The 19,784-nt window shown below is 38.5% G+C and overlaps 1 protein-coding gene across 1 annotated transcript in view; it reads right to left on the bottom strand.

Annotated features, from left to right (window-relative positions):
• The window catches only part of LOC150076467 (protein-lysine N-methyltransferase EEF2KMT), a 196,603-nt gene that overhangs the window by 115,822 nt on the left and 60,997 nt on the right, over nt 1-19,784 (bottom strand). Inside the window, exon 4 of the mRNA XM_090387367.1 lies at nt 6,704-6,781. Coding sequence (XP_090243493.1) covers nt 6,704-6,781 — 78 coding nt within the window. The remainder of the gene's footprint in view (nt 1-6,703; nt 6,782-19,784) is intronic.

The following is a 19,784-nucleotide window of genomic DNA, read 5'->3' as shown; positions in this document are numbered from 1 at the left end:
CTTTTATCCATTGTAGCAACTTACCCTTAATACCATTCTGCTCCAATTTGTACAGTAGTCTTCCATGCGCAACAGTGTCAAAAGCTTTCCTGAAATCCAAGTATATGATATCAAAATTATTTTTTGCATCCAGTTCCAGATGCATAAGAACGACTGGGAATGGTCAACATAACTTGTCTGCATGCCTCAGGATATGTCACTTTATGTTTTATTTTATATTTTTGAATTTTCTTGCCTGTTTTACATATTTCGCAAGATTTAGAAAGGGCTGGGTGACTTTCTTTGCAGTTGGGGCAAATGGGACTTGAGGCTGAGCAGTCTGCTTGTGCATGCTCCTTGGAACCACAAATAGGACAAATGACATCACCTCTACATGCCTGCTGGGAATGTCCATATTTCTGGCACTTAAAATAACAAATGGGATTAGGAATATAAGGCCGAATTTGGCAGTTTAAATAACCAGCTTTTACTGATGATGGAAAATCTGGGGTACTGAAAGTTAAAATGATGGATCTAGTTGGGACGAGATTTTCACCTTTTTCAGTCATTATGCATTTGGCGCTGATTACTTTTTGATTACTCAGTTCTTGAAGTAATTCCTCTTCAGATATTGTAAGTAGGTCCCATTCGGTTATGATGCCTTTCGAGGAATTTAAGGTGTTGTGTGGAGTAATAGATACTTAGCCCACCAACTGTAGTTGTTTTCAGCAGTTACTCGGAATGTTTGGAGTTGGCTGTTTCAATAAAGAGGTCTCTGGATTGCAATCATTTTACCATTTTTGGTGTCCCAGCAATGGATTCCAAATAGCTCTGTATTACAAATAATGACAATTTGCCCACAGGCTGGGTGGAGAGGGAATGTACTATAAGAAAATTTGGGATGTCGTTGCACCACGCTTCCGTCCGAAGCCTTTTCGGTTGATTACAGTCATTATCAGTGGATGTGTCTGGTCTGGAGCTTGAAGGCTCTAGAGGATAACTTTTCCCCCAGGTTACCAGCCAAGCCATCGGGAGGCAGGAGCAGTGCCGCTCGGAGGCCAAACAGTTGAAGTGTAAGTTGATTAGTACAACTAGAAATACAAGAAAATAAAGAAAGGTGTGTTTACTTCCTGTGTTCTAACTTGTGGCTTTCAAGTAGTTTTGAAGAAAACCTGTTGATAGAAATGTTGGAACTTAAAAAGAAAACTTCAATCTCTTATCAAAAGCACTCTATATATCGCAAGAATATCGCTTGGCCTCAAAATACGCTTGGCACCCGGAGTGCACAATTACTAAAGGTCTTTTTCATCCTCCACTACCCTGAGTGTAGTACCACACAGTTGGTAGGTTACTCAGGGGTTACTGCTACTTATATAGAGTACTTTACATTTGGCAATATTAAACTTCATTTGCCGCTTCTCAGCCCAACTTTTCTATATCCTGTTGCAGTAGCGCGCTGTCATTAACAATCCTGCCAATCTTCATATCGTCTGCAAACTTGGACATTAAGCCTGATATACCTACATCAATATCACTGATAAATATACAAAACAACAATGGGCCAAACACCGAACCCTGGGGGGACTCCACTAATGGACACTGCTCTTCGTGGACTAATGTCCACGAAGAGCAGTGTCCATTGATTACCACTCTGTCTTCTTCCACTCAATTATCCCTTTATCCACAGCAGCAACTTGCCCTTAATACCATATTACTCCAATTTGTATATCAGTCTTTCATGTGAAACAGTATCAAAACCCTTCTAAAATCCAAAGTATATGATATCAAAATAATTTCTTGCATCCAGTTCCTTTGTGACCACATCACAGGATCCAATCAAATTGGTCAGACAAGACTTAGCCTAACAAACACATGCTTGTGTCTGAACTATAACTGCAGTCTTGTCTGGATGACACTGCAATGCTTCTTTAACCAGTGACTCCATAATTTTCCCCGGAACAGAAGTTAAACTAACAGGTCTGTAATTACTCAAGTTACCCTTTGAACCCCCTTTGTGAATAGGGGATACATTTGCACACCTTCAGTCTGTGGGGACCTACTCTCTATCCAAGGATGTTCTCATAATTATGGTTAAGGGTTTGATTACTTCCTTTGCTGCCTCCTTTAATATAACTGGATAGATCCCATCTTTCTTATGTTTAAATTTCTCTTCCACTTTGCTCTCAGTTATTACAAAATCCTTCAGCTTGAATTAGAGTTAGAGTTTGATAAACTGCATTCCCCTTTCTACGGAGTTGGGGTACACTTAAATAGAAAGGGTGCAAGAATATTTGCTGATGCTATCAAGGCAGTGTTAGATGGGTCGGAAAACTGCTAGCTTAGGGGGATACACAGACTAAAAGGTTAACAGTGGCCACAGGCAAAGGCAAAAGTGATTCTTGCACTGCTTCTATTAGAATGAACAGCAGCCTGGAAAGCAAGGTAATGGAGATTTCCAGGACTGCTGGAAGTCATAGTGGAACAAGTAAATACATGGGCTATTTTAGGGAAACTAAAAGTAGGAACAGGTGCATGTATACTTGCATGAACACCAATGCTAGGAGTATAGTGAATAAATTTTATGAGCTTGAAGTGCTAGTGAAGACATCAAAGGCAGATATTGTTAGGATATCAGAGACTTGGTGTCACACAGATATAAGCAGTGCAGAATTGGAATTTGGGAAGTACAATGTGTACAGGCAGGATAGACAGGACAGGAAGGGAGGAGGGGTTATGCTGTTAGTTAAGAAACACAAAAAATCTAAGGAAGTGCATTCAATTGATTTTCGTGGACAATGCAGCATCGAGTCCGCTTGGTGTGAAATAAGCACTGGAAAAGGAAAAATGAGCATATGTATGTGTTATAGGCCAAATGAATCTGATGAGTATAATGAGCAATTATGCAGAGAAATAGTGTGTGCCAGTAAATCAATGTCTTATAATGGGGGATTTTAATTTTTCAGATATTGACTGGAACTTGTGGTTTGGTCACTCGCACACTAGCAAGACTTTTGTGGATTTATTGGATGACTGTTTTGTACAGCAACATGTTCGAGAGGCAACCAGAGGGAGAAATACTTTTGATCTGATTACCAGCAGTGATTATGCATGCATTAAGAATTTGCAGATAAAGGAACCACTGGGTGGCAGTGATCACATTGTATTTATGTGGGAATTACTTAAAGATGTAACTACCATCAAGGCTAAAGGAAAGGGCTCTTGCTTTCGTAAAGGTGACTACAGAAGTCTCAGACAGTTTTTAAATTCTGTACAATGGGATCAACTGATGATGTTACCAATGTTGTTGAATTCTAAATGGGAAGTCTTCAGGGACTTAATTTTGGAGGCTACTAGGCTTTTCATTCCAACTGAGAAATACTGTTCAAGGTTTAGGCCTAAATGGATATCACATGAATTGTTGGTGTTGTTATTTGGATTTTAGGAGCATTAGCAACTAAAGCCATATTGCTCCGGGGATATGCGGTGGTCATTCCCTGACCTTTCCGCATCCTCTGTATTTTGTGGTCACAGGCTCGAACCCTGGTCTAATCAAGAAGCGTGTGCTACGCACTGTTGCTCCTGCCCACCTGGCTACGTCAGATGAATTAATGAGGCGTGTGGCAGGAAGAAGGATGTATGGGATGTATATAAAGTATCAGGTGACACAGAAGCCTATGGCAGGTATAAGTTAGTCTGTAATCAAGTCACAAAGGAGGTTAGGCAGGCAAAGGCAGATCACGAGAAATCTTTGGCAAAGGATGCAAAGAAACACAGCAAAGAGTTCTTTACTTATGTAAATTCCAGAGGGAAAGGGATGAATCAGATTGGACCACTTAACATAGATGGGTTGACTACTGATGATCATGGTCAGGTAGCTGATAAACTGAATGAGTATTTTTCATCTACATTCACACAGGAGGAGTTATTCAATGAGGGGAGTGCCAGAAGTTTATCAAATGCTAACAGGGAGCTAAGTGATTTTCTAATAACTGAGAGGAATGTGGAGAAGAAATTGTTGAAATTAAACAAGGAAGGATGGGATCTATCCAGTAATATTAAAGGAGGCAGCAAAGGAAGTAAGCAAACCCTTAGCCATAATTATGAGAGCTTCCTTGGACTCAGGGGAGGTCCCCATGGACTGGAGGTGTGCAAATGTATCACCAATTCACAAAGGGGTTCAAAAGGTGACACAAGTAACTACAGACCTGTTAATTTAACTTGTGTTCTGGAGAAAATAATGGAATCACTGGTTAAAGAAGCATTGCAGGATCATCTAGACAAGACTGCTGTAACAGTTAAGACACAGCATGGATTTGTTAAGGGGAGGTTTTGTCTGACCAATTTGATTGGATACTATGATGTGGTCACAAAGGAACTGAATGCCAAAAATAATTTTAATAGATATACTTGGATTTCAGGAAAGCTTTTGATACTGTTGCACATGGAAGACTGTTGTACAAATTGGAAAGGTAATGGCATTAAGGGTAAGTTGCTACAATGGATAAAGGGATGGTTAATGGTAGAGAGTGGTAATCAATGGACACTGCTCTTCGTGGACAAATGTTATTAGTGGAGTTCCCCAGGATTCGGTGTTGGGCCCACTGTTGTTTTGTATATTTATCAATAATATTGATGAAGATATATCAGGTTTAGTGTCTAAGTTTTCAGATGATACAAAGATTGGCAGGGTTGTTAACAGTAAAGACAGTATGCTACTCCAACTGGATCTAGAAAAGTTTTCCAGATCTAGATCTAGATCTGGAAAATGGGCTGAGAAGTGGCAACTGAAGTTTAACATTGACAAATGCAAAGTACTGCATATGGGTAGCAATAACCCAAGAGAAATATACCAATTGTGTGGTACTACACTCAGGGAAGTGGAAAGTGAGAAAGAACTTGGGGGTATTTGTGCAGTCAATTATGAAGTTTGCTGAGCAGTGCAGATGGGCTGGCAGGGCAGGTAATGTAGTCTTGTCAATGATATATAGGAATTTTGCTAACAGGGATAAGGAGGTGATTATCCCATTATACAAAGCCATACACCTAGAAAACTGTGTACAGGTCTGGAGGCCTCATTTTAGGAAGGATGTAGAGTTGCTAGAACGAGTACAAAGAAGGGCAACAAGATTGGTGAGGGGAACAAAGAAAGGCAAGTTCTGCAAATTGCAGTGCCTGGAGAGTAGGCACCTGTGAGGTGATCTGATTGAGATGTATATAACACCTTGAATGGTTTGAGCAAGCTGAATTCTGATGGGATTCTTCCTCTTGCTCAGACTAAGAACCTGAGGGGGAAAAGTTTCAAACTGAGGAAAGATAGTTGTAGAATAGATGTGTGAAAATTTGCCTTTAGCCAGTGGGTAGTAGTTTGGTGGAACAGGCTTCCATCTTTTGTTGTGAAAGCTAATAGCCTAAATAAATTTAAGGTTGAGCTGGACAGGCATTTGGAATGAATGGAGGGGGTGAAATGGGAGGGTTTTTTTGGCTGATGCTGCATAAGCTTGCTTTCTTGCATCGTACCTCTACTAATGCTAATGCTAAATAAATCCCACATCAATTCACTGTGATCATTGCCACCAAGTGGTTCCTTTATCTGTAAATTCTTAATGCATGAATAATAATGAATTCTGATAATTTAATCAAGAGTATTATTTCCTCTGGTTGCCTCTCAAACATGCTGTTGTAGAAAACAATCATCCAATAAATCCACAAATGTCTGGTTAGTGTGCAAGTGACCAATCTACATTTCCAGTCAATATCTGGGAAGTTAAAATCCCCCATTGTTGTAGAAAACAATCATCCAATAAAACGACAAAAGTCTGGCTAGTGTGCGAGTGACTAATCTACATTTCCAGTCAATATCTGGGAAGTTAAAATCCCCCATTATAAAATATTCTGATTTACTAGCCCACTTTATTTCTCTCTACCAGTTGTTCATTGTAAATAAATAAATAAATTTTCTGTTTATACTCCGGGACGACCAAACGGTCAGAGGAGTTCACAAGATAGATAGAATACAAGAAACAGCACCATATTCAGTAGTCATGGGCTTGAACCCCGGTCACTCAAGGCACGTGTACTTATGCACCCGCGCACCTGACCACTAGGCTATGGCGGCCTCATCAGAGTCATTAGGCCTATAACACCTACCCTCACTTTTGTTTTCCCAGTGCTTATGTCACACCAAAATGGCTCAACATTGCACTGTCCATCTATGTAAACTGGATTCACTGCCTTAGATTTTATGTGTTTCTTAACTAACAGCATAACCCTTCCTGCCTTCCCTGTTCTTTCTGTACACATTGTACTCCCCAAATTCTGAATTTCTTACATATCTGTGACACGACATCTCTGATACCCAAATAATATCTGCCTTTGATGTCTTCACCAGCACTTCCAATTCATCAAATTTATTTACTATACTCTTAGCACTGGTGTACATGCACCTGTTCTTACTCTTAGTTACCCTAATACAGCGCATGTATTTACTTATTCCATGATGACTCCCATAAGTTCTTTAAATCCCCAGTAACTTGCTTTCCAGGCTGCTGCTCATTCCAATAGAAGCAGGGATCACAATCAGGGAGTCCTTAAGTAAACTATGACTCATTTAGCCTTTATTTTCACATTGAATTCCCTTTTAGTTTCATCCCCAGCATAGTTTTGGTTAATATTTTTTGACTTCTGTTATTTCAATAAAAAAAACTACTTAATGTTAAGTACTCACCTCCCATGTACGAAGTCCAGTAGTACTGTTACTAACCAAAGCAGTACTTTCTTCAAGAGTAATTGTAACATAAGGTTTCTGACAGAAAAAAAAAAAATTTTAAATAATTTTTAAAAAATAATTTGATTATAGTTACGTTAAGAAAAATGTTACAGAAATTTTAAGTCCATTAAAATTAATTAGAGACATTTCCTGGGTGGTTAATTTTTCATTTACATGTCTAGATTTGCCAGTCTAGAGGACCTGTCTAGATCCTCCATTATTTAACTCATTTAAAGAACTTATTTCAAAATGAGCATTTTCTGGTACAATAATTACTGCTTATTGTGATTTTATTTGATATCAGTTACTTAATGAAGCAGTTAATAAAAAAAAAAAAAAAAAGAAACAGCAGTTATTGTTTTTTTATATAAAATAGTAGTGCAGTAAATAAATAAATGAATGCATTTGATTTACTGATGAATACAGTAATACCCCGAAGTTACGCGATAGGTGGGTCCGACGAAAATCGCGTAAGTCGAATTCGCGTAAGTCGGGGGTACAACTTTGCATATAAATACATATAAATTTTGCTTAATTGGGACCAAGGACTAACAAAAACACTAGTTTAGAGAAAAATATTAATAAAATTGCAGTTCTTTATACATATTAATACAAAATATGTATTAAAAAAACAAATGACTTCGTTAAAAGTTATTTCGATGTCGATGGATCTAACAAATTCGTCTGACGACACAGCGCGTTCTTTTTTTCACGCAGAATTCTTCATAGCAAGCTAATAATTTTTTTATTCCTTGCTTTGTAGCGCTATAACGCGTTCTTCGTTGGAGTCTATGTTTTCTAAAATTTTTAAGCCCTTTACAATTGAGCCCTTTTCAATTTTCAACCTCTCAAGTTTGCAATTGTCATGTGCTTTTCCCCGTTGCTTCATTTAGGCCTGTAGCACGTGCAATATCACATGGTCTTTCATTTCGCTCAAAGCGTTTCACAATTTCATATTTTTTCTCTATCGACAGAGGTGGACTGGCCATAAGCCTTACCGGGGAAACCTCGGTGGGCCAGTGTGATTTTGGCCATAAACCATAGTATGAGGCCACTATAAATTTTCCCGGGTAAGAATTTTTGACCCAGTCCGCCTCTGTTTATCGATAATTGCTTTTCTTTTTCTCTCTGAATCTGCAGTGTCTTCACCAGGACGCTTCCTTTTCACACCTTTTAATTAAGTATTTTACTCATTTTTAGGGAATAAAGCACAATTACAAAACGAGGAGGCACGCTTGATACGCATAAACAAAGCTGCGCACATGTAGCAACTGAATAAACAACACCATAAAGGCAGAGATACACTATTAACACCTCACATTTCTAGGGGTTACTACCATAAAACAATAAAAATCCAGTTGCGTTTCTGCTAGTGAAATCTGTTATAAACTGGTAGTAAACTCGATCTAATTGCATTTGCGGTTATACCGATAGCTGGAATTGTGTTGGTTTTTACGTTATTATGGTGAAATGTGTTTCCCCTTCACTGATATAAAAAACATAAAAGCAGCAAAGTTGAATTTTGTTCATCTTTCGCTCTCATTCTCCGCCGTCGCACCGTATATCGATAACATATGAAAAACGACCTTGAAGATAGTGGGCGGCAGCGTTGCCAAACGAAAAAATCAAGAACCGCGTAACTCCGAGTTCGCGTAAGTCGGGGTAGCGTAAGTCGGGGTATTACTGTACATTCATAAATAATAAAATTAATAAAATATATATTCATTGATGAATGTATTTTTAGAAAATATTTTATATTTTATAAAAATACAAAGTATTTATATAAAACTCACTAACATAATTTATTACTCTACAGTTTAAATTAAATACTAGACATTTATAAAGTTCTGTTCTTGTATTTTGTGGACACACAGTGGCAATTCAATAAATATAAAGAAATAAAATAATCAAATATACATGTGTTGTTTGCACTGTGTATGTATGACACATGTAGGAGCTGACTGTAGTTAGCTCTTCACATGTGCTATAAAAGTGACAGGTGATACAGTTGTATGTTTTTGATGCAAAGAGCGAGGAAATTCACCATTTTGATGAATGAATCTGAGTACTTTAAGAAAAGAGTTGTTGGCCTCAAAGTAATTAAAAAAAGCACCCATCAAGTAATCAGCTACTCAACATTACAGCCTACTCTCATATATTAGGCATCACTGTGGAATCACCAAGAGTAGATGGCACCAGTCCCACAGGGAGTAGTTATTCTTGATAACTCTATTCTAAGGAAAATGGGAAATACAGTAAAATCATGTTAATAAAAACACAGTTTATACAAAGTACAGCCAGGCCTCGCATAACGCGAGTTCAATTAACACGTGTTTCAGTTACCACTATTTGAAAAAATTATACCACTTTTCACGATGCAAATTTCCAGTTAACGTGATTTTTTTTTTTTATGCAATAGTTGAAAAAGATTTGAATCGCGCAGTAAACTTACTGCATGTTGGATGGGCAATAAACAAACAATTTGCCTGCTGCCTGCCTCGGTGTGTTCCATCAACCATTGGAAGAAGATGTGTTACTTGTTTGTCTCCTGCTAATAAAGTCAATGCTGACTTACATTTAAAAATTGAAATTTTTAAATGAGCCAGATGAAAAATGTTACCACGAAGGAGATAACGGAAAAAGAACTAGATGAATCTTTCATATCGCAGAGAACCTCAAACAAAAGGTTTGAGGTTCTCTGCGATATTTATTTCGCTAGGGCCCAGAGAAGATTGTTGTTGACTATCGGAAATTGATTGATGAAAAGAGAAAGTCAATACTGTTCAAATATTTCTGCAATAGTCATTTCTTCATTGTGTATTTTACGTCAGAGGTTCCCAAACTTTCTCAGTTTACGGCACCCTTAGTGACAGAAATTTTTTTCACTGCACACCCAGACCAAAAGACCTAACAGTTCCATTTAGTAGTTAGGTCCAAACAACTTAAGATATAAACAAATTATAAAGGAATACAATATCCCTTTACCTACTTTATCTACAATACAGAAAAACTGAAAAAAAACTTGAAGTGCGTGACATTGGAGCAAGGATAAAAAGCAGAAAAGGAATTAGAATTAGCAGAAGCATATGATGCAAGAAAACAAGCTTATGCAGCATCAGCCAAAAAAAAAAAAAAACCACTTCCATTTCACCCCTACGTTCGTTTGAAATACCTGTCCAGCTCAGCCTTAAATTTATTTAGGCTATCAACTTCCACAACAAAGGATGGAAGTCTGTTCCACCAACCAACCACCCGCTGGCTAAAGGCAAACTTCCGAACATCTATCCTACATCTGTCTTTCCTCAATCTAAATTTATGCCCTCTCAGTTGATTATTCTGAGCAAGAGGAAGAATCCCATAGGCATTGAGCATGCTCAAACCATTAAAGACTTTATACACCTCTATCAGATCACCTCACTGGTGCCTAGTCTCCAGACACTGTAATTTGCAAAACTTAAGTCTTTCTTCGTAGGAGCAACCCTTTGTTCCATTCACTAATCTTGTTGCCCTTCTCTGTACTCGTTCCAGCAGCTCTACATCCTTCTTGAAATGAGGCCTCCAGACCTGTATACAGTACTCTAGGTGTGGCCTGACCATTGCCTTATACAAGGGATAATCACCTCCTTATCCCTGCTGGAAAAATTCCTGTATATCATTGACAATACTCCATGAGCTACTCTTGCAGCCCATCTGCACTGCTCAGAGAACTTCATATCTGCCTGGACAATTACCCCCACGTCCTTTTCATTCTCTACCACTGTCATTGTAGTACCACAGAGTTGATACGTTGACACAGAGTTGCTCTGGGGCTGCTGTTTCCCATATGTAGTACTTTACATTTGTCAATGTTAAATTTCATTTGCCACCTCTCAGCCCATCTGCTCAACCTTTCCAGATCCTGTTGCAGCAGCATAGTGTCAGTAGTGTCCTTAACAACCCTGCCAACCTTTGTATCGTCTGCAAACTTGGACATTAAGCTTGATATATCATCATTAATATCATTTATAAATACAGAAAACAATAATGGACCCAACACTGAACCCTGAGGGACTCCACTAATAACATTAGTCTAAGATGGGCAGTGTCCATTGATTACCACTCTGTCTTCTCCCCTCAACCATCCATTTATCCATAGCAGCAATTTGCCTCCAATGCCACACTGCTCCAATTTGTGCAGCAGTCTTCCATGTGCAACAGTATCAAAAGCCTTTCTAAGATCCAAATATATAATATCAAAGTTATTTCCTGCATCCAGTTCTTTTGCGACTGTATCATAGTATCCAATCAAATTGGTCAGGCAAGACTTTCCCTTAACAAAACCATGCTGTGTCTGAGCTATAACTGAAGTCTTGTCTAGATGATCCTGCAGTGCTTCTTTAACCAGTGTCTCCATTAATTTTCCTGGAACAGAAGTTAAACTCACAAGTCTATAATTACTTGTGTCAGCCTTTGATCATCCTTTGTGAATTGGGGTCACATTTGCATATCTCCAGTCCATGGGTACCTCCCCTGAATCCAAAGAAGCTCTCATAATTATGGCTAAGGGTTTGCTTACTTCCTTTGCTGCCTCCTTTAATATAACTGGATAGATCTCATCTACCCCAGGTGCCTTTTTTATGTTTATTCTCAACAATTTCTCTTCCACTTTCCTCTCAGTTATTACAAAATCATCTAGCTCACTGCCAGAGTAGTGGTACAAAACATGAGGAGCTTGAAACAAAACTTTGAGTATGGTGGCATCTAATTTGCCAATATGTGGTCCTATTTTGCTAGAAAAGACAAATTATCTAGCTCAGAAATATGGAATTAGCGACATCAAATGCAGCAGTGGCTGGCTTCAAAGTTTTAAAGATAGGAATGACTTGGTTTTGCATAATGCTTGTAGCATGTCTGGATTAGTAAAGAAAGAAAATGCTCCAGACTGGTTGTGTTCTGTATGGTCCATTCTTAAAAAATATGAGGCAGAGGATATTTTTAATCTTGACGAGCCAGATTTATTTTATAATTTGCTGTCAAACAAAACATTTGCTGTTTGAGAAGAGTCTTGTCATGGTGGAAAATTAAGTAAACAAAGACTCACTGTTCTATTATGCTGCAATTCAGGTGGTAGTACAAAACTATATCCACTTGTTATTGATAAGTTTTTCAAGCCAAGATGTTTTAAAGAAGTTAACCAACTTCCCTGTGATTATGAGGCCAATAGAAGTGCTTGGTCAGAATGGTCAAAATTTTTCAGTTTTGGTTATCAAAAGTGAACAGAAGAATAGCTTCAGAAAAAAAGGAACATTTTAATGATCCTAGAGCGATGTACAGCACATTCTGCTGAGACACTTAAGTTGACAAATATACGGCTATTATTTTACCTCCCAATATTGCCAGTTTTATGCAGCCACTGGATCAAAGCATTATTTATAAGCTCAAGAGAACATATATAGCTTGCCTGATAACGTAAATAAATAAATAAATTTTTCTGTTTATACTCCGGCACGACAACCAAGTCAGTAGAGTTTACAATAAATCTTCAGTACAAATATTTATCGTATTTAGTAGTCACGGGCCTGAACCCCAGTCCACTAAAGGAACGCGTGCTATGCACTCTCGCTCCTGACCACTGGGCTACGTCAACATAGGTATGAACAATCTGCAGCCAAATTGGAATGTCTTGGATGCTATCTGTAATCTTGTTATTGCTTGGGACAGTACTGCATCAAATGCAATAATCAACTGCTTCAGAAAGAGTGGCTTTGGAGAAAATATCATCAAATACATGGTCCAGCAGACGAATGTGATAGCAACATTGAGGAATGGGGGGAATTTGAAGGAGAATACAGATTTTGTTGGTGAATTTGAAGAGTTTGTGAAGGTGGATGATGAAGTTGCTCTCACAGCAATGCCAATACCAGAAGAGCTGCTGAGCACCAAGCAAAACGATGAATGTTTTTAGCATTAGCATTAGCATTAGTAGAGGCATTTGATGCAAGAAAGCAAGCTTATGCAGCATCAGCCAAAAAAAAAAAAAAAAAAAAAAAAAAAGTAACATAAATAAATAAAAATAACCACTTCCACTTCACCCCTCTGTTCGTTCGAAATACCTGTCCAGCTGAGCCTTAAACTTATTTAGGCTATCAACTTCCACGACAGGGGATGGAAGTCTGTTCCACCCACCAACCACCCGCTGGCTAAAGGCAAATTTCCGCACATCTATCCTACATCTGTCTTTCCTCAATTTGAATTTATGCCCTCTCAGGTGATTTTTCTGAGCTAGAGGAAGAATCCCATCAGCATTGAGCATGCTCAAACCATTCAAGGCTTTGTACACCTCTATCAGATCACCCCGCTGGTGCCTAGTTTCCAGACACTGTAATTTGCAAAACTTAAGCCTTTCTTCGTAAGAGAACCCCTTTGTCCCATTCACCAATCTAGTTGCCCTTCTCTGTACTCGTTCCAGCAGCTCTACATCCTTCCTGAAATGAGGCCTCCAGGCCTGTATACAGTACTCTAGGTGTGGCCTGACCATTGCCTTATACAAGGGAATAATCACCTCCTTATCCCTGCTAGAAAAATTCCTATATATCATTGACAATACACCATGAGCTACTCTCGCAGCTCGTCTGCACTGCTCAGAGAACTTCATATCTGCCTGCACCACCACCCCCAGGTCCCTTTCATTCTCTACCACTGTCAGTGTCTCTACCACAGAGTTGATACGTTGCTCTGGGGTTGCTGTTTCCCATATGTAGTACTTTACATTTGTCAATGTTAAACTTCATTTGCCACCTCGAAGCCCATCTGCTCAACCTTTCCAAATCCTGTTGCAGCAGCATAGTGTCAGTAGTGTCCTTGACAACCCTGCCAACCTTCGTATCGTCTGCAAACTTGGACATTAAGCCTGATATACCATCATCAATATCATTTATAAATACAGAAAACAATAAAGGCCCCAATACTGAACCCTGAGGGACTCCACTAATAACATTAGTCCACGATGAGCAGTGTCCATTGATTACCACTCTCTGTCTTCTCCCCCTCAACCACCCCTTTATCCATAGCAGCAACTTGCCTCCAATGCCACACTGCTCCAATTTGTGCAGCAGTCTTCCATGTGCAACAGTATCAAAAGCCTTTCTAAGATCCAAGTATATAATATCAAAGTTATTCCCTGCATCCAGTTCTTGTGTGACTGCATCATAGTATCCAATCAAATTGGTCAGGCAAGACTTCCCCTTAACAAAACCATGCTGTGTCCTAGCTATAACTGAAGTCTTGTCTAGATGATCCTGCAGTGCTTCTTTCACCAGTGCCTCCATTAATTTTCCGGGAACAGAAGTTAAACTCACAGGTCTATAATTACTTGTGTCAGCCTTTGATCCCCCTTTGTGAATTGGGGTCACATTTGCACATCTCCAGTCAATGGGTACCTCCCCTGAGTCCAAGGAAGCTCTCATAATTATGGCTAAGGGTTTGCTTACCTCCTTTGCTGCCTCCTTTAATATAACTGGATAGATCCCATCCACCCCAGGTGCCTTTCTTGTGTTTATCTTCAACAATTTCTCCTCCACTTTGCTCTCAGTTATTACAAGATTCTCTAGCTTACTGCTAGAGTTGAATACACCTCTGGCATTCCCCTCGCTGAATAACTCCTCGTGTGTGAATGTCGATGCAAAATATTCATTTAGTTTGTTAGCTACCCGAGCAGGGTCATCAACAGTTGACCCATCGATCTCAAGTGGACCAATCTGATTCATCCCCTTCCTTCTAGAGTTTACATAAGTAAAGAACTCTTTGCTGTTTTTCTTCGCATCCCTTGCCAAGGATCTCTCGTAATCTGCCTTCGCCTGCCTAACCTCCTTTGTAACTTGGTTACAGATCAACTTGTATCTATCATAGGCATCCGTGTCACGTGTTAATTTGTATGTATCCCATGCATTTTTCTTCTCTGCCATATGCCTCATTAGTTCATCTGACAACCATTTAGGCCTAAACCTTGAACAATATTTCTTAGTTGGTATGTAAAGCCTAGTAGCTTCCACGATAAGTTCTTTGAATGCTTCCCATTTTGAATTTGCTGTTGGCAATATCATCAGTTGATCCCACTGTATAGAATTTAAATACTGTCTCAGTCCATTGTAGTCGCCTTTACGAAAGCAATACCCCTTCCCTTTACCCCTAATGGTAGTTACCTCTTTGAGTAACTCCCACTTCAGCACACTGTGATCACTGCCACCAAGTGGTTCATTTATCTGCAGATTCTTAATGCATGAAGAATCACTACTGATAATCAAATCAAGAGTATTACTCCCTCTAGTTGCCTCCCGAACATGCTGATGTAGAAAACAATCATCCAATAAATCCACAAAAGCCTTGCTACTGTGTGAGTGACCAGCCCCCAAATTCCAGTCAATATCTGGGAAATTAAAATCCCCCATTATAAGACTCTCTGATTTACTGGCCCACTCTATTTCTCCGAACAGTTTCTTATTATACTCATCAGAGTCATTAGGCCTATAGCACACTCCTACTCTCAATTTTGATCTCCCAATGCTTATGTCACACCAAACTGACTCGACACTGCACTGTCCAGCGATGTCGACTGGCTTCACTTCCTTGGATTTTATGTGTTTCTTAATTAATAGCATAACCCCTCCTCCCTTCCTATCCTGTCTATCCTTTCTGTACACATTGTACTCCCCAAATTCCAGTTCTGCATTTCTTATATCTGTGTGACACCACGTCTCTGAAATCCCCACAATATCTGCCTTTGATGTTTTGAGCAATACCTCAAATTCATCAAATTTATTTACTAAACTCCTAGCATTGGTGTACACACAAGTATACATGCACCTGTTCTTTTTCTTAGCTACCCTAACACAACCCATGTGTTTACTTGTACCCCAATGATTCCCAGCAGTCTCTGAAATATCCTGCATCTTATTTTCCAGGCTGCGGCTCATTCCAATAGAAGCAGTGCAAGAATCACTTTCACCTCTGCCAGTGGCTACTGTTAATCTATTAGTCCTTGTATCCCCCCAATCTAGCAGTTTTCCGACCCACCTAACATTGCCTCGATAGCATCAGCAAACATTCTTGCACCCTTTCTATTTAAGTGTATCCCATCCCTGTAGAAGCAGTCTCTCCTGTTAACAAGTACAGACCAGGCTGAAAAAAATTCTACCCCTTGAGCCCTGCACAATCTTTCCAGGGCCGAATTGATTGACAGGGCTCTCATCATATACTCCCTCCTATCGTGTCTGGGCAGAATTGCAGACACTTTCAATTTCAACCCTAATTCACGGCTTTTTTTCATCAGTGACCTGTACTTGTCAAGTAATTCCGCCGGCAACTTTTGTTACCGGCCTTTTGTTACCAGCAACAGCAAAAAATCACACACACACACACACACACACACACACACACACACACACACACACACACACACACACACACACACACACAGCCATCTAAAAAAGATGCCCAAAATGCATTGAGCATAATGGAGAACATGTTGGCTTGCAGTAATGTTGATAAAAAAAACTACCGCATTTGATAATGTCTGTGCTGTAGTTAAAAATTAATATAGGGCAAAAATTGTGTGAACACTGGATTCTTTCTTTAAATTAGATTAATTTATTAAAACGTTAATGGTTTGTATGTCTCCTTTATATTAAGATTAATTTTTTTACTGTGATAGTAAAATATTGTATATATCAAAATATATACTGTACAATATTTTCATTTCCATTAATTGCTTTTCTCTTAGTTTATCTTACAAATAAAATAAAATCTTTAAAAAATATGCTATTCGTATTACTGTATTGTTAGACAAGGCTTTTGTTTTTATTTTTTATTTTTATTATTTTATTTAATTAATTTAAATTAATTTATTTTTTCATTTATTTTTGATATTATTATTATTTATCATTATTCTTAGATATATAGTATGTACCACAAAAAAAATAAAAACAGTATAATTTTGACACTTTTGGGGGACCTCATTGCTACAAACCTTGTTATTACACAATGTGAAAACTTAGGTCCCTTGAACTTTGTATTAACAAGGTTCGACTGTATAATAACAAAAAAAAAAAAAAAAAAAAAAGAAGAAGAAGCGGAATAGGAGCAACACAAGGTACAGAAGTTAACAATACTGTAAAACAGTCAATATCTTTTAAGGGCACAATAGCCACAATTTTTGTAATGCTGGTATTAATGACATAAAACATATTTGATCTGAGGATTTACTTAAATACAAAAATATGAATGAGGTTGACAAAAACACCAGTTTGGACTAAATTCGAAAGTGTCCAGAATTTTTCTGAGCATGATACAAGGAGTATATGAAGAGAGCCTTGTCAATCAGTTTGGCCTTGTAAAGATTTGTGCTCATGCAGTAAAATTTTCCACAGAACATGGCCTGCACTTGATAACAAAACAATGATTTTACAGGGATCAGATACAGCAAAATAAAAGGAGTACAAGAATATTTATTAAGGTACAAAGGCATTAGTAGGTGGGACAGAAAGATTCTGAGAAGATATACAGATAAAAAGTTTAATGGCAGCCATAAGCATATATGAAACTGCACTGCATCTGTACTGCAGACAACTGAGGACATAATGAGCCAAGTCAAAATTAAAACAGATACCAAAATTTGGTAGCCTATAAACTGGCTACCACGTCAAGAAGGTAAACATGATATCCTATGATATAAAGGTAAAAAAATATATATAAACTTAAATCTTTGTATATAAATTGATTGAGTGTAAAAAGTTAAAAACGTCAGACATGCTGTCTCTGTCACCTAAAATCTGACTGAGTATAGATGGTTCAGCCAGATTATTAAAATCCCTAAAAAATAAATGTTGTAGTTCTATAAAAGCAGTACACTCTATAAAAATGTGACGGATAGGTAAAATAGCGTTACACATCTCAGACAAATGTGGGTCATCCCCTCTCACGAAAAAGGAATGTGTTAGATGACTATGACCTATGCAGGGCTGAGCAAGAACAACTTCCTCTCTTCGAACCCTGCATAGACTGGCCTGCCATTGTGTGATTACAGGCTTAATGTGATGTAGTTTATTTGTGGCCTGTACATGCCAGGAATCTTGTCATTGGGAATATAATTTAGAGCGTATTATTTGCCTGTAGTCTGTATAGGGTACTGACAGGCAATGATTATCAGGGGAAATGGATGACTTGGCAGTGGTATCAGCTAATTCATTTCCCTGGATCCCAATGCAGCTTGGGAATCATCAGCAAAGTGGAGGGCACACAAACACTTGCTTATACACTGATGCTAGGAACATATGAGTATCATTTATTTCCTACAAAATATTAATGTAAATAAATTTGAATTTTTCATTAAATTATCAATTGCTATAGGAATAACTGAAAGATGATTTTCTGTTATAGTGTGCAAAATATGAATATGGTGAGTACAATATGAATGGAAAAAACAGACAGTCAGGACAGGTGGTGGGGGGAAGAAGGTTGTAAAGTTAGTTAGTATCAGTATTAGAAAACAATAGTGAAAAGCACTGTTTTCTAATACTGACCACAACCCTAATTTTCTTAGGGCTGTGGTCCCCATCTTTTTGTGTGCTTACAGGCACATTTGAGAGTTTATGAAAGAGTGGTGATCACTAACCACTCAATATAGGGAAAAAGGGAGCAACAATTAGTGCAGAGAAGACCAAGAAGACTAAATCATGAAGTGCAAGAGAAAAACAGCAACATCACGATAAGAGGGAGTATATGATGAGAGCCTTGTCAAACAATTCGGCCCTGGAAAGATTGTGCAAGGCTCAAGGGGTAGAATTTTTTTCAGTCTGGTCTGTACTTGTTAACAGAAGAGACTGATTCTAAAAGGATGGGATACACTTAAATAGAAAGAGTTCAAGAATATTTGCTGACGCTATCGAGGGAATGTTAGGTGGGTCGGAAAACTGCTAGCTACAGGAGATAGAAGGACTAATGGATTAACAGTAGCCACTTGCAGAGGTGAAAGTGATTCTTGCACTGCTTCTATTGGAATGAGCAGCAGCCTGAAAAACAAGATGCAAGGTATTTCAAAGACAGCTGGGAGTCATTGCGGAACAAGTAAACACATGGGTTGTGTTAGGGTAGCTAAGAATAGGAACAGGTGCATGTATACTTGCATATACACCAATGCTAGGAGTTTGGTAAATAAATTTGATCAATTTGAGGTATTGCTCAAAACATCAAAGGCAGATATTGATGGGATATCAGAGACATGGTGTCACACAGATATAAGGAATGCAGAACTGGAATTTGGGGAGTACAATGTGTACAGGAAGGATAGGCAGGATAGGAAGGGAGGAGGGGTTATGCTATTAGTTAAGAAACACAAAATCCAAGGAAGTGAAGCCTGTCAAAATCACTGGACAGTGCAGTGTCGAGTCAGTTTGGTGTGACATAAGCACTGGGAAAGGAAAAATGAGAGTAGGTGTGTGTTATAGGCCAAATGAATCTGATGAGTATAATGAGCAATTGTGCAGAGAAATAGAGTGGGCCAGTAAATCAGAGTTTATTATAATGGTGGATTTTAATTTCCCAGAGATTGACTGGAATTTGTGGTTTGGTCACTCACACACTAGCAGGGCTTTTGTGGATTAATTGGATGATTGTTTTCTACATCAGCATGTTCAGGAGGCAACTAGAAGAAGTAATACTCTTGATCTGATTATCAGCAGTGATTCTTCATGCATTAAGAATCTGCGGATAAAGGAACCACTAGGTGGCACTGATCACAGTGTGTTGAAGTGGGATTTACTCAAAGAGGTAACTACCATCAGGGGTAAAGGGGAGGGTTTTTGCTTTCGTAAAGGTGACTACGGTGGTCTGAGAGAGTATTTAAATTCTATACAGTGGGACCAACTGATCATGTTACCAACAGCAAATTCAAAATGGGAGGCATTCAAAGAATTTATCTTGTAAGCTACCAGGCTTTACATACCAACTAAGATATATTGTTCAGGGTTTAGGCCTAAATGGATGTTAGATGAACTAATGAGACATG

Source organism: Mastigoproctus giganteus, chromosome 13, assembly GCF_048544385.1.
Source record: "Mastigoproctus giganteus isolate SK-2022 chromosome 13, ASM4854438v1, whole genome shotgun sequence".
NCBI lineage: Eukaryota > Metazoa > Arthropoda > Arachnida > Uropygi > Thelyphonidae > Mastigoproctus > Mastigoproctus giganteus.
This window is presented reverse-complemented; position numbering and strand designations above follow the sequence as displayed.